Raw genomic sequence first — 14,025 nt, 5'->3', positions numbered from 1 at the left:
CCCCCCATGGCAATCTTTGCTCACTCGCGCCTCCACTCGAGTGAGGTCGAGAGAGGGCCCCCTGCGTGGGGTGCTTGGCCTACTCTTCCACACGCAACAAAAAGACAGTTTTGAAGCGCTGGGCGTACTCACACTTTACCCCACCAAACCCAACCTCCCAATTAATTTACATTGCTGGGTTGACAGAGCGGGGAGAGGGGGTGTTTAAGAAAATGTCACCGTTCTTGCAACTGCCGCGCCGAGCGATCGAACCGGTGAAGCGACTCCGACGCGCTGTCCATTCCACCACTGCGGCAACATCGCTCATGTCTGAGTGTTGTTTTAATATGATTTGAATCATTCGGGAGCCGCGGTGGCACAGACCTCAATCTACATCGGGGAGGTTGTGAATTCTAATCCAGGTTGGGGGGCCGACTCAGCTCAACATCCCTCCGGGGCTGATAAAACTAGTTCCACTTTGTGACACTCAATTCAAACCATAAACTAAACTCTTACGAAACTAGCATTTTTATTTCACCGGGTAAGGGCCCACTGAGCTTAATAATTAATCTCGTTTCCAGCAGCGACCTGGCAATTACAAATGATAGCTCAACGAAGTGGTTTATTACAGGGAAATGTAAACGCGTGATGTTGTTTCTAAATGTGGAAGGAAAAACCGGAAGACCCGGAGAAAAAAACCACCCCAGCACGTGGAGGACATCCAAACTCCACATATACAGGCGTCACGGTTGGGATCCAAGCTACGACCTCCTGTATACCAGGCGAGGTAGTTAACATCTCCTAGCCACCGTGGCGCCCGCAAGATGAAGAATCCCATCAGAAATCTCGCAGAGCAGTGCGAAGTCTTGCTCAAAAATACTCATTTGAGCAGGAAATGACTTAGCACGCAACTCACAAACTCCAAATATACAGCAGCAGGCGTCAGGGTCGGGATCGAACCCACGACCTCCTGCACACCAGGCGAGGTAGTCAACATCACGCAGCCGCGAGCCCCTTTGGAGAGACGCTGCTCACCGCGATGTCATTTTTTTCTCGAGCCGATATCACGTATCGCGATCTGGACGATCAACGCGATATCAGTTTCGCCATCACGTTCTAAATGCATTTCACAGTTTTAGAAACGTGTTCGTTGTGCGTTGCTGTCCAGCACAGTACTTGCAGCGTGTATGAACGCATGTATGTGTGTTGAACTTATTTCGCACCGTACGTAGCCAACCGTGTGTTGAACTTCTTTCGCACCGTACTCATCGGAGGTTGCTGTGGAAGTACGAACGACGATGGCTTTGGAAGGTTCTCCAATCGCGATTCATTCACTCGGAGCCTCCCGCCTTATGCCTCGCAAGTCGAATCATTGCCACTGCACAACCTCCGAGTGCTCGTAACGAACCGTGCCGTCATCATTTCCACGAAGGAAATTATGACGTCCTGTATCTGCCATGCCGCCCCCAACGATCTCATCGGTGGCGTGAGGTTCAATGCGCACGATGCGAGCGAGCGAGGGAGAGAGACGGGAATTGCATGGCCGGGTGATTTTATTTTTTTCCGGAGGGGAGTTGGATGAGGAGTGGGGAAGGCTGCGAGTTGAAAGGAAATGCGCAGTGCGGTGAAGGTTGAGAGGACACATTCACTCGCGTCTTGGAGATGTAGAGAATCACAGTCAGAGGCAGCAGAGGCAGCATCGGCAGCAGCAGCGGAGGAGGAAGAGGAGCAGGAGGAAGAGGTGCAGGGACGTACGGAATCTGGGCGTGGGTAAGGCGAATGGACTGTGAACCTGAAAAGCGCGAGCGATGCGGCGACACGACGCCTTTGCTCGACGGCATCATTCAAATTTGACTTCAATAGTGAGTGTGCTTGGCACTGCGGTGGCAGATGGGGGCGGGGGGGGCTTTTAGTGATTTCAGTTGATGCCCACGTGTTGGTAGGCAATGCCACGGACCGTAATGAGGGCGCACCGTCTGCTGCTGCTACTGCTGCGGGGAGAAAGAGAGGGCACCAATGTCCCTGTGACGCCGGGAGGGAAGCGGAGTGACCCAATTTTTTTCACCCTCCCATTTCGCTGGAATTAGCCAAACAAAAAAAAGAGGTTTGCTTCGCAAATGAGCATCGAGGCAGGGGGGGGGGGTCGTCGCTTGTTTACAGTGCCATGGGCCAGCGGTCGACATCCCATATTACTATGGCAGAGACAAGTCTATCCATGTTGACTTCCCCACAAAGTGGTATCAATTTTACCGACAAGTAAGATGATGGGCTGAGTCAACCCGCAACCCCGCCCTGCCTCCTCCAACCAGGGTTTGATCTCGTGACCTTCCGAGGCGCTGACTCTGCCGCCACACTTCACGATGAACTTCGCAACATTTACAGCCCTTCATCAATCCACTGCTGGATGAAGGGTCCACCTCCATACCGTGTTGGTCAAGAGCCGTGTTTGTCTCTCTGTTACATTTATTACTGGTAGGAACCTCCGGGTTACACCAGCCCACAGGGGATTATTGTGTCCGTCCCTCCGTCTTGCAGGGAGGGGCTGGGTGGGGAGGGAGGGGCTGGGTGGGGAGGGTGGGGGGGGGGCTGGGTGGGGAGGGTGGGGCTGGGTGGGGAGGGGCTGGTCACCCCCTGGTGCCCTTATAAAACTCAACGTTTAACCTACTCACGCCTTCTTGTGCCCGCCCTCACAGTCGGCCATATTTTAGGAATACACCACGCCGCCGTTGACCCTGGCCATTAACCGAGCAACCCAACGTTCCTACCAGCTCCCTCCGCAGGAATGTGTTTTATGGAACGAAGCAAGTGACTCAGAGGCGTGGGGAGGAGCCATAGACACACGCGACGGTATTCAGGTGGTGAGGCGTTAACTCCCTCGCCTGGTCTACAGGAGGTCGTGGATTCGATTCCGACCCTGACGCCTGCTGCTGTATATTTGGAGTTTGCGTGTCTCTCTCTCTCTCTCTCCCCGTGGTCGCGTGGATTTTTCTCCGGCTCCTCCGGTGTTTTCCCCTCCACATTTAGAATCAGCGTCACGCGTTCAGAGCATTTGGCTGCTGCTATCAATGTCCACGTGACAAGCCACTTTGTCGAGCTGTAATTTATGATAGCCAGGTTGCTTCTGAAAAAAAGCTACGTAGCTCAGCGGGGCCTTACCTGGTACTATAAAAAAAATCGTTTAGTCCATAGAGGTAGCTCCAACGATTGCCCAAGCTCTTCCGTCCTCTACATATACAAACGCGTTATCGGCCAATTGCAAGTGGGAGGAACCCGGCAGCGTGCGGAGAAGACCCCTCGAAGTGCGGGAGGGCGACTCTCTCGATCCCCGTCCAGTCGCACGCACGCACGACGAACTTCTTTCGCACCGTCCGTAGCCAAACATGCCCGCCGCCTTCCTTCTTCCCAGGGTACGGCGGCGCCTCCTCGACATCCCCCGGCGGGAGGGGAGTCTTTCGCGAGACGCTCGCGCGAACGCGCGATCCGCCAACCCTCCGCGATGTTTCGCCCCGCGCGCAGGCCCCGCCGAGTGGCACAAGGACTTCCAGATCGCCAAGGGGGAGCGGCAGTCGCCCATCGACATCCAGCCGGGCAAGGCGACTTACGACGCCACCCTGAAGCCCCTGGCGGTGATCTACGACCCCGCGTCCGCCCTCAGCATGGGCAACAACGGCCACTCATTCTCCGTGGAGTACGACGACTCCGGCGAGAAGTGCGGTACGTGGCCGACCGATCGGGCGGGGGTGGGGGGGGGGGTCAACGGCGATTTATCGGAACCATTCCCGGGCCTCACCGAGGTCGACTCAGCCTCAAAATGAGTGCCTGGCTGCGGTGGGTAAACGTCGCCACTGCCGGGGGAGACAAAGGCGGCTGGGCGTGTTGTTGCTTGCCGTGCCGGCCTTCGCAGACGCCAACTCGCTAACGGCACGGGGGGTGGGGATCTTTGTCTTTGTCTTTGCAGTGCTGAGTGGGGGGCCCCTGCCCACCCCCTACAAGCTGAAGCAGTTCCACTTCCACTGGGGGGCTGTGGACGGCAGTGGCTCTGAGCACACCGTGGCCGGCAAGACGTACTCCGCGGAGGTCAGGGGTCACGGGCGCGCGCGCGCGTGCCCCTGCCGCTGCTGGACTTCTCGCCCTCCGTTGTGTTTTGCTCAAAAGAAGTTCGATAAACACGGGCGCTTAATTGTGTCGTGGGGGGGGGGGGTGTTAGTAACCCCCTCGGGTACCTGTGGTTGTCAACAGGGGGTAGGCAGACCCCCCGTGGGGGTACGCGTGGCAATGTCCCAGGGGGGCGGTGGGGGAGGGGAAGTACGTGGGGTGATTTATAAATGTGTGGAATTATATCATACGCGCGAGTCGTCGGTGAATAATCGCGTCGTGTGAATCTGCCAATGTAAAATAACTACAGTGAAATTGAACTCCACGCGATAACTTAGAATGTTATAAAAGGCATTTCTAAAGTCATCGATCGTAAACAAAGAGTCACCAGCGAGCGTGAACAAATTACGTGACGCGCATTTTTTTCATTCGCTTGCTGTTTACTGAGCTAGTTAGGGATATGCCTCGCAAAATTGACAATTGGCAAAAAAAATATTGACGTTCATTATTCACACATTTATTTATGGGAATGATGTTGGGTCAGGCAAGGAGGGCGTGGGGGGGGGGGTGTTTGGTTGAAATAAAATTCAACAAGGGGGGGGGGGGAGGTAAGGTCGTAGCCAAACAAGGTTGAGAACCACTGCTCTAGAGACAACGCGAATCTCGATTGACGCTTCGTTCACATTCGATCATCCTTACCCAGCGTTATTGTGTGCCCCCCCCCCGCCCCTCGCATGCCCCCACCCCTCGTATGCCCAAAACATTAAAACTATATAAAAATGTAAACAATTTAAAAAATAATTTTAAAATTCTACTTATATAAAAATTATAAGATGAAACTAACATGAAAATTATAATAATATTAAAATGATATCTAAATTGTATAAACATAATATAAAAATTATATGACAAATTCGAATATCAAATAATATAAAAATTATCATATAAAAACGATAATATAATATTTTTTTATAATAATATAATAATTATCGCAATAATAAATGGCATTATTGTTCCCGTCCCTGCTGTTGTGCCCGCTGCAAAGCTGCACCTCGTGCACTGGAACTCGGCCAAGTACAAAAGCTTCGCCGAGGCGGCCAACAAGAGCGACGGCCTCGCCGTTCTGGGCGTCTTCCTCGAGGTGAGTTCCCTTGTGTGGAGAACTTCCCTCCAGACGGCCGCAGCACCAACATCACCACCACCACTATCAAAGACAAAGACCACCCGTATAGAGACTTGCACAGTAAAGTAATTGTACTTTTTTTATTTGCTATACAGCCGGATAATGCGACAAATCGCTAACCTTAAACACCCAGTCGTTCATAAAAGTTGAAGGCAGTATAGTACTATAGTAAAAGAGCAAGTACGGAATCACTAAACCGGAATTGATAGCTTGAAAGCATTTAGCGCGGGGCCCTTGAGAGTGCGGGGCCCGTAGCTACTACATATGTAGCTACGTAGCTACTACTACATATGTAGTAGCTACTACACATGTAGTAGTAGCTACTTATGTAGTAGTAGCTAGTAGTAACTACATATGTAGCAGCTACTACACATGTAGCTACTTTTGCCACTAGGATAATCCGGCACTGGTCATCAACGTCAACATCCCCCATTTCCTCATCATGCATGCACCTTCCTCGACATCATCGGCATTGCCATTTAGCTCCTGAACATATTTCCGCTGCCATCGTGCGCAAGAAGAGAACGCACAGCTTTGAAATCCACAACGAGCCGAGCCGGGTGATGTACCAGCAGCCCGTGTCCACCACGCCGCAAGTCCATGTTGTTGTCCTTCATTCCTCCACTCTCCACCCCCTGATGTCGTTCAAATATTTTCTCACGTCCGCCGAAATTCCTGCTCATTTGTAAAAATATATATATTAAAGCCCATGCCCATTATTTTTTTAAAAATACAAATCGTTTGACCTTTGACACTCATCCCGCCAGCAAAGTCGTCTGCGGTACCCACTGTGGCTGCTCTTGATGATGAAACCTTCTTTCATAACTCGTAATACAATTTGGGAAAAATACGTGCTTGCGCGTCGTTCCCAAGTGCATTGCTAACTCGAGCATTTGCGTTTTCGCTCGCCTTCTTCTGTGATTGGTGGAGTAGGCGGGGGCAGAGAACCCTGGTCTGAAGAAGGTCACGGACACTCTGAACATCATCAGGAGCAAGGTGAGTGACCACGAATCTCGGGCTCCATCGTCGGTGCGACGGTTCAAGCGGCCTCGCTGCAACACTGCCAACCCACATGGTCTCCACTCCCCTATCCATGCACTCTCCTAGCTCTCCCCTGTCACCACTGGGGTTCGGCCGCCTCGAGCAAAGGTAGAGGCGCAGCCCTGCAATTGCTTACTCATGCCACTGCTGGTGGAAGGGCCTCCATCCAGAGGTCGCAAACGGGTTTTGATTCCTTACCCGTACCCATACCCGGCCGCACCAGGGTCGCAAACGGGTACCCTTACCCTGCCGGGTACGGGTAGCCGGGTATCGGGTAAGGTACAGGTATCGGGTACCCGATTGCGACCTCTGCCTCCAACTCCAATGAGCTCTCGAGAGCCCCTTCCAGAGGGTATTTGGCCTACTCTTCCACACTGCCCACACTTAACCTCGATCGACTTTGCTACTGCTCCCCGCAGACGGACACACAGCGCACACACTCGCACAACCATTTAAGCAATCCTGACTGCAAGGCCATCGAAACCACTTGAACGTAAACTCACAAACTCCTGCGGGGCAAATGACATTGGCTGAAGTGACGTGCTGCATGTGTGTGTGTGTTGTATGTATGTTATGTGTGTGTGTGTTATGTGTGTGTGTGCGTTATATGTGTTAGGTGTCTGTTATGTTGTGGGGAGTTGTAGTTTAGCGGTTCGTGCTAAGTTGCACTTCTAACATGACGACCCGAGTTTGATTCCCGCTCACAGCCACCGAAACCAGTGACGATTATCTGGACCGGTCCTGGGCCTCCCCTAGGTCGACTCAGCCTCAAATGAGTACCTGATGCGGTGTGTAAACATCGCCAATAGGGAGACAAAGGCGGTCGGGCGTGGTGCTGGCCACCCACCCCCTCGTGTACCGTTCCGGCCTTCATAGGTGCTCGCTAACAGCACTTGCCCCTACAGTCTGTTAAGGCTACATGGGGGATCTTTTTTATCTTTTTTTGCGTGTGTTTTACGTGCGCCATGCTCTCAGGGAGCCAAGGTGGACTTCCTCGACTATGACCCCTCGGTTCTCCTGCCCAAGTCACTGGACTTCTGGACCTACCTGGGCTCGCTCACCACCCCGCCCCTCTTCGAGAGCGTCACCTGGATCGTGCTCAAGGAGCCGATCTCCGCCAGCAAGGAGCAGGTGAGACGGCGGCGTCGCTCGCCAGAGTGTGCAGGCGGTGAAACTGCAATCGCGGTCCCCCCGTGTCTTCTACCGCCGTCCGTGTATGCGTCTCTGCCCCGTGTGCGTCTCTCTCAACCCATGCGATTTTCTTTCTTTGCCGCGAAGTAATTCCCCTCCACGCTTCTTTGGACGCTTTTCAGTTTCGTTCATATTTTTTTGTTTCGGTTAATGACCTGGGGTGTTTCTGATGTTGTGTCCTTCTCTCGGCACATTTGGGGTATGTTGCTTGTCGTTATCAAGCTCGGCTTTGCGGAGGCAGGGTGGTAACGCTCAGAATCGGAACATTTATTTATAATGCAGGAGGAATCCGATGCACTATAAATCTCTTTTTCAGGGGCGGGTCAAAACGTTACAACAACAAACAATACAAACGCATGATAGTAGTAAAAAGTACAAGAAAGTTAAACACGTACAAACAAAACTCCACCATCCCCATCCTACCAGGCAAAGCCCACTGAGGTATTAACTTTTCAGAAGCGACTTGGCCACAAATGATAGCTCAACAAGGTGGCCCATCATTTGAACATTTGTAGCACCAAAATAATCTGAATACCTCGCAGTACCTGGGTTCGACTCTCTGTGTGGAGTTTGTATGTTCTCTCCCCCACCGCTCTTGCTTGGGCTTTGCTTCGGGTTCTCCCATTTTTTTATTTTCTCCCAAAGCAAAAAAAAACACACAAACCACAAGTGCCACCGGTGCTGGCCAATATGCTAATGTAGCAGGGCCTTCCTGAAAAAAATCCGTTGGACACGGTGTAGGTTTTCCTGCGTAAACAGGTAATTAATATCATGAATTGCGAACGCACTTAAAGTTGCTCGTCTCCACCTTTTTGTTTTTGTAAAACAAAAACTAAACTTTTTACGTGACCAGTTAAGACCCACTGACCTGTTTTTCAGAAGCGACCTGACCAGCGATGAATGATAGCTCAACGAAGTTGCTTATCATTGTGTGGCAAACAAAATTATAGCAGCCAAATACTCCAAACGCACGTTGATTTTAAACGTGGAGGGAAAAACCAGAGGACCCGGAGAAAAATCTACGCGACCACGGGGAGAGAGAGGGACACGCAAACTCCAAGTATACAGGCGCCAGGGTCGGAGATCGAACCCACGACCTCCTGCATACCAGGCGAGGGAGTTAACATCTCGCCACCGGGGCAATTTGCTGCCCGCCCTCTGTCTCTCGATGTAATTGTTGGGTTTTCTTTGAGACGCGTTCCTTTTGTCGAAGAGAAATTGTACGCGAGGTCGATCGTTGTCATCGTTCCAGACGCAAACAGAAACGAGAGCGAGAGGATTAAAAAAAACTTTCCACGGCACCGCCGATTTTTTTTTGTGAGCGCGGCTAATAGCCGTGGGTCGAGCAGGCGCGGGAGGCCCGGGAAAGAAAAAGCGAATCCCACCACAGATTGCATCGCCAGATTCCATCAAATTGCATCACAGTTCGTAATTGCAGCGCTTTATAAACACTTGGATTAAAGAACCTGAGCGGTTTAATTACTTCATTCTCAGCGGCAATAGTAAGAGGCTCGTAATTGGAAAGTTGCCAATTCAAATCTATGGTTGGGGGCATGGGGTTGACTCAGCCCATCATCCATCCGGGGTCGATAAAATTGCTACCACTTCGTGGGGAAGTTAACAGTGGTTGCCCTTACGAAGAGACTCGCCTCTCGCCACCATCGGAAGGTGACTTTTCCACGACCTCTGGCTCAGGGCTCATATGAGCGGGAAATCACTTTGACTTTAGAAACTCAAGCGGTGCCCTTAATTGCTGTGAAAGTTTTTTGTTTGTCGCCGTTCCAAGCGAGCCATCGGAAGGCGTGAGAGGTGAACGTGCGGGCGAGTGCAGGTGACCCGTGATTTATCTTTGTTTTGAATGGAGCAACAAGTCAGCCACGGCTCCTTGAGTGGTTTTCACCGCGAGTCGCTGAAAAAAAGCCTCAAGTGCTTAGTCATTACCGGCCGCACGTCGCTAATAATGTTTTAGTGCCCCCGTAAAGCCGTGCTGGGCACACTCGGGGACAATAAAGGGCACGGCCCGTGCGGTAAACCAACAGGCTAATGGGCAACACGTGAAACTCACGCAAATACAGATGTTGTCCTCCCCGCCGCACGGTTGGCTAGCTAGGGTGCGAAATAAGATCAACATACAAACGGTGCGTACAACAGGCAGGGTAGCGGTCGCACAATGCTTGGAGCACACTGCACTACGAACCCGGCAACCTGAGTTCGATTCCTTGGGGATGGCTAACATCGCAGAGCGAGTGACAGCTCTACCGGTCCTGGGCTTGATTTGAAACGCAGACAGTATGTTGCGTGTCTCTGTGTTGTCTCTGTCTGCTTGTGTGTCTGTCTGTGTGTCTCCGTGTCTGTGTTTTGTCTCTCTCTCTCTCTCTCAAATTTAGTTCTACCTGATGACGGTTGCTTGAGTTGCAATCGAAACGTCGTATTTCATTATTTATTTTATTTTATTTCTACGTGACTTTACCGAAAGAACCACGGCTCAATAAACCTCCCGCATGCCTGGTACGGCACGGATAATCCTTCGTCCACCTAAGGGGCTCGCAAAATTATTTAATGACGTTACAACAGGTAGGCAAATGTAACTGACAAAGGCACTTACGGAATAAAGAGACCAGAGCAGGTTTGTGAACAGGCCCTAACCGTCCAAGCGCAAACACCCATCAGACCTCGCAAACGATGAAAGAATGGGCACGGTTATAGCCCAATTCGGTTCGCAAAAATTGTCCAAGCAATGCCGATACGCAGGACCACTGTGCGATCGGATTTGGCCTCCGGAAGTTGCTACCGTTGAACTACTTCTGAGAGTCTCCGTTCGCGCGCCTCTTATCCGCACTCGGGGGCCGTCCATAAATGACGTCACGCACCTGGGGGGGAGGGGGGGTCAGACATTTGTGACGATGTGTGACGAGGGGGGGGGGGGGTTGAGAAATGTGACGTCACATCAAAATGCGCAACTTTAAATAAATATAGACAACACGTTCTACTTAATTAAATAGACTTTTTAAATAAATGTTTTCTCCTACAACATCAGAGTGCAGCGCCACATTAAATACGCACTACGATGACAATAGTTTAAAGCGATTTGAAGCATGTTTTTTTTGGGGGGGGCAGAGCTTTGTGACGTCATATTTGAGGGGGGGGGTCTGACTTTTTGTGACGCCGTGTGACGAGGGGGGGGGGGGTCAAAAATGTCTCCGTAATTAGTGTATTGTAATTCTCATAGGTGTTGAGCCTCGTGTTAAATCACTTCATTCCACTCGATAAAGGTTACTGTCACTGTGAATATGGGGTAGTTGCGTCGAATGACAATACACTATAGCCCTCGTGTCATGGTGAGGTTATTCGAAGGCGGTTTAATTGCAGGAGGATCGCATTGAAGGCCGAGGTGTAAAAAAATTAACCCGTAAAAACTAAGTTTTTCACTATAAATCCTTTATATGCGTGGCGGCTAGAGTCCTCTCGTCCTCTGGCTTGAGATGGCTGCCACCTATGGGTCAGATGATTGTCTGCCAGCATTAAGCAAATGGTAATTAAATATAGAATTTTTCCCCTAAACAGTGTAAAATTTAGGAAATTTTTTTGTCGAAAATTAATTGTCACGCACAACGAGTCTGTGTGGAAAATGTCAGCTCGATTGGATCACGGGAAGTAGGTTAAAAAACGACCGAAATATTTGCACGGTCGTAAGCGAGCAAGCAAGCAAGCAAGCGAACTTAATATAAAGGATTTAAAAAAACGGACCGCTGCTGGTGTAGGCCAATCAGTTGCAAGGACGATGCATGACATTGTTATCAAAGCTTGTCTGTTTATATATTTGACAACGAGGACGCGTGGTTGATGCAGACTTGATGCCTTGTGATGGGTGTCTGTTTGATGTTTGAACATCTTAACACCACCCGTTTTCTTGCCGGGACGGGTAAAGCCTATTATTGTTTCATCAATGTACAGTCATCAGTAACTGGGATGAAACTGGATTTGAACCCAGGCTCGCCGATGTTCTGGATCAGTGTCCTTACACAGGATTAGCCTTCTAACACACCCAGCCACCTCCACACACATATATATATATGAAATATACGTGGTGATTCATATATTTAAGCACATGTCAACCACTAATATACGCAAATTCCTGGACTGCATTACTCAACAATTACAGGGTGGAACAAAGTCTGCATCATTACCACGGACACCGATTAACGTACGCGTGTAGTAGTGTAATCTAAGATTAACCTACACACACTGTAAACGTGTACCTTAATACACTAAACTAAAACGTGTTTTTTTTTTTATTTTACCAGGTAAGGTAAGGCCCATTGAGCAATACAGCTCTTTTTCAGAAGCGACCTGGTCACAAGCGATAGACCAACGAAGTGGGTTATCATTTGGAAATTTGTAGCAGCCAAAGACTCTAAACGCGTGTTTCGAAGTGTGGAGGGAAAAACCAACAGGGAGAGAGACACGCAACTCCAAATATACAGCAGCAGGCGTCAGGGTTGGGATCGAACCCACGACCTCCTGTATAGCAGGCGAGGTAGTTAACATCTGAAATAACCATTTAGGGCGTGTGCCCTTGTGATAGCAGAGGAGTCTCCCAAGCCTCAACGTATTACGATTTAGTTTATTTATATCAATCGAATGTTGAACTTCTTTTGCGCCATACGTAGCCAACCGTACACATCTGAGGTACGGGGGAAGGACACCAAACTAAACACAAAAATCTGTTTTAAATAAACGAGTTTTGACCATACCTCACCACGCTGGTTAGTGCGGGTTGGTGAAGGGAGCAGCACATTTTGAATCGCGTCTCGCTGAGACGGTCACCGCATTGCTCGGCGCTTGTAGATGCGCTTCTGCGGCCGTCTGGAACGCTCTTCCGATATTAGGAAGCCACTGGAGTTATGCACTTTTTAATCATCTAGATTGGAAACTCATTTGTGCACAACTGCAATTTGTGTTTAGTTCTTTATCTTCCCCCCCCCCCGCACCTCCGATTAGTACGGGTGGCTACGTACGGTGTGAAAGAAGTTCAACATATATACGTCCGTCCATCCGTGAGAGGGCACAGGAAGGTCGCGTGGAGAGCCGGTGCCAACCAGCCCCAGGGCAGGATGGGGGGGGGGGGTCTGGCTCCACGATCGTTTCCGTGCCCGGAGTATCCTCTCGGCGCGGTGTGTGTGCGTGCGTGCGAGCGTGGGGGTACGAGCGAAGCTTACTATAAATTGATGTAATTTCCCATGGTTTAGCGTGCGCCACATCAACCCAGATCTAAACAGCGGCGATAAATAAAGCGAGTTATGTAATCGCGCGCGGACGCTGGGTACTGCGCCGTGAGCTGGAGCTCCGCTCGGGCACAGATGGGGTCTAAGCGCCCCGTGGGATAACGTGTAAAACACGGGCGCTGTCCACGCATCGAGGCAGCGTCCTCTCTCCGTCTGAAACGTCTGCGTTCCGCCGAGAGTTGAAATCTGTAAATGACGAGGAAAGCCAGGAAAATTAGCCTGGGGGAAAAACCCCCAAAAAATCATTGTTTACCGCTGCCTGTTTGGGAAAGCCACGTTTTCCAAACTCTCTGGGGTCGGTCGGTCGGTGGGTCCAAGCGACACAGTGGTGACGCAATTCAGATATCTCAAGCCGGTGGTCTGGGGAAGGCAGTGAACATCTCTGTGTGTGTGTGTTGTTCAATCCAGCCGCCCAAAAAAATTTCATATTAATCTCGTAAAAGCTCGACTGGACATCTATGGAAAAGAGCTTCATAGCGCATCGGATTCCTCTAGTATAAAGATTCCGATCCTGATCAAATATTCTAATTCTGAAAGCCACAGAGTGCTGTTTATGCATTTTGCCACTCGCAATCATGATTAACATGAATGCTAGAATTTATGCATCTCGTATATAATGCCGTGCTATAATGGTCAGCACACTGGAATTGCAATACATTGGTCGTCGCTTCGATCTCTCGGCGTGGCAGTGGGTGGCCAACACCACGCGCGGTCGCCTTTGTCTCCCTAGTGACGATGTTTACACATCGCACCAGGTACTCATTTGAGGCTGAGTCGACCCATGGGAGGCCCAGGACCGGTTCAGATAATCGTCACTGGTGTAGGGCGCGAGCTGGGATTGAACCCGGGTCGCCACGTTCCACTACTGCTCCCCAAACACACACACGCACGCAGCTAGACTGACGCCCATAAAATACTAACCCCAAAACAAAAGATTCAAGAAATAAACGGGAGGGCACCACAGCCGATCGGCAGGTTGCGTGTGGTGGGATACAGTGTGGGCACTCCCACTTCTTCCGAGGCGTCTGGCCAGCGTGGAAGAGTAGGCCAAGCACCCAATAGATGGGTTTTGCGGAGCTCCCTCTGGAATTGTCTGTGCATTGAGGCAGAGTTCCTCTAAGCTTGGAGCTCTGGGACATCGATGATTTAGAAGGACCAAGTGTGCTGAAGGCCAAAGGGATCGCTCAGTGGGCTCTACCTGATAAGATAAAACATAGTCCAGTTTTATTTTGTATATGTTTTTTAAGTGAT

At 50.5% G+C, this 14,025-nt stretch overlaps 1 protein-coding gene across 2 annotated transcripts in view; it reads left to right on the top strand.

Annotated features, from left to right (window-relative positions):
• The window catches only part of LOC144735177 (carbonic anhydrase 2-like), a 527,023-nt gene that overhangs the window by 503,780 nt on the left and 9,218 nt on the right, over positions 1-14,025 (top strand). For both annotated transcript variants that reach the window (XM_078617629.1, XM_078617628.1), the window contains exons 2-6: positions 3,496-3,693; positions 3,938-4,056; positions 5,120-5,215; positions 6,191-6,253; positions 7,274-7,429. In XM_078617629.1, the coding sequence (XP_078473755.1) occupies positions 3,496-3,693; positions 3,938-4,056; positions 5,120-5,215; positions 6,191-6,253; positions 7,274-7,429 (632 nt within the window). The remainder of the gene's footprint in view (positions 1-3,495; positions 3,694-3,937; positions 4,057-5,119; positions 5,216-6,190; positions 6,254-7,273; positions 7,430-14,025) is intronic.

The sequence above is a fragment of the Lampetra planeri genome, chromosome 54 (genome assembly GCF_965212315.1).
Source record: "Lampetra planeri chromosome 54, kcLamPlan1.2.h2, whole genome shotgun sequence".
NCBI lineage: Eukaryota > Metazoa > Chordata > Hyperoartia > Petromyzontiformes > Petromyzontidae > Lampetra > Lampetra planeri.
Note: the sequence above shows the minus strand (reverse complement) of the source record. Positions and strands in the feature narration are given on the sequence as shown.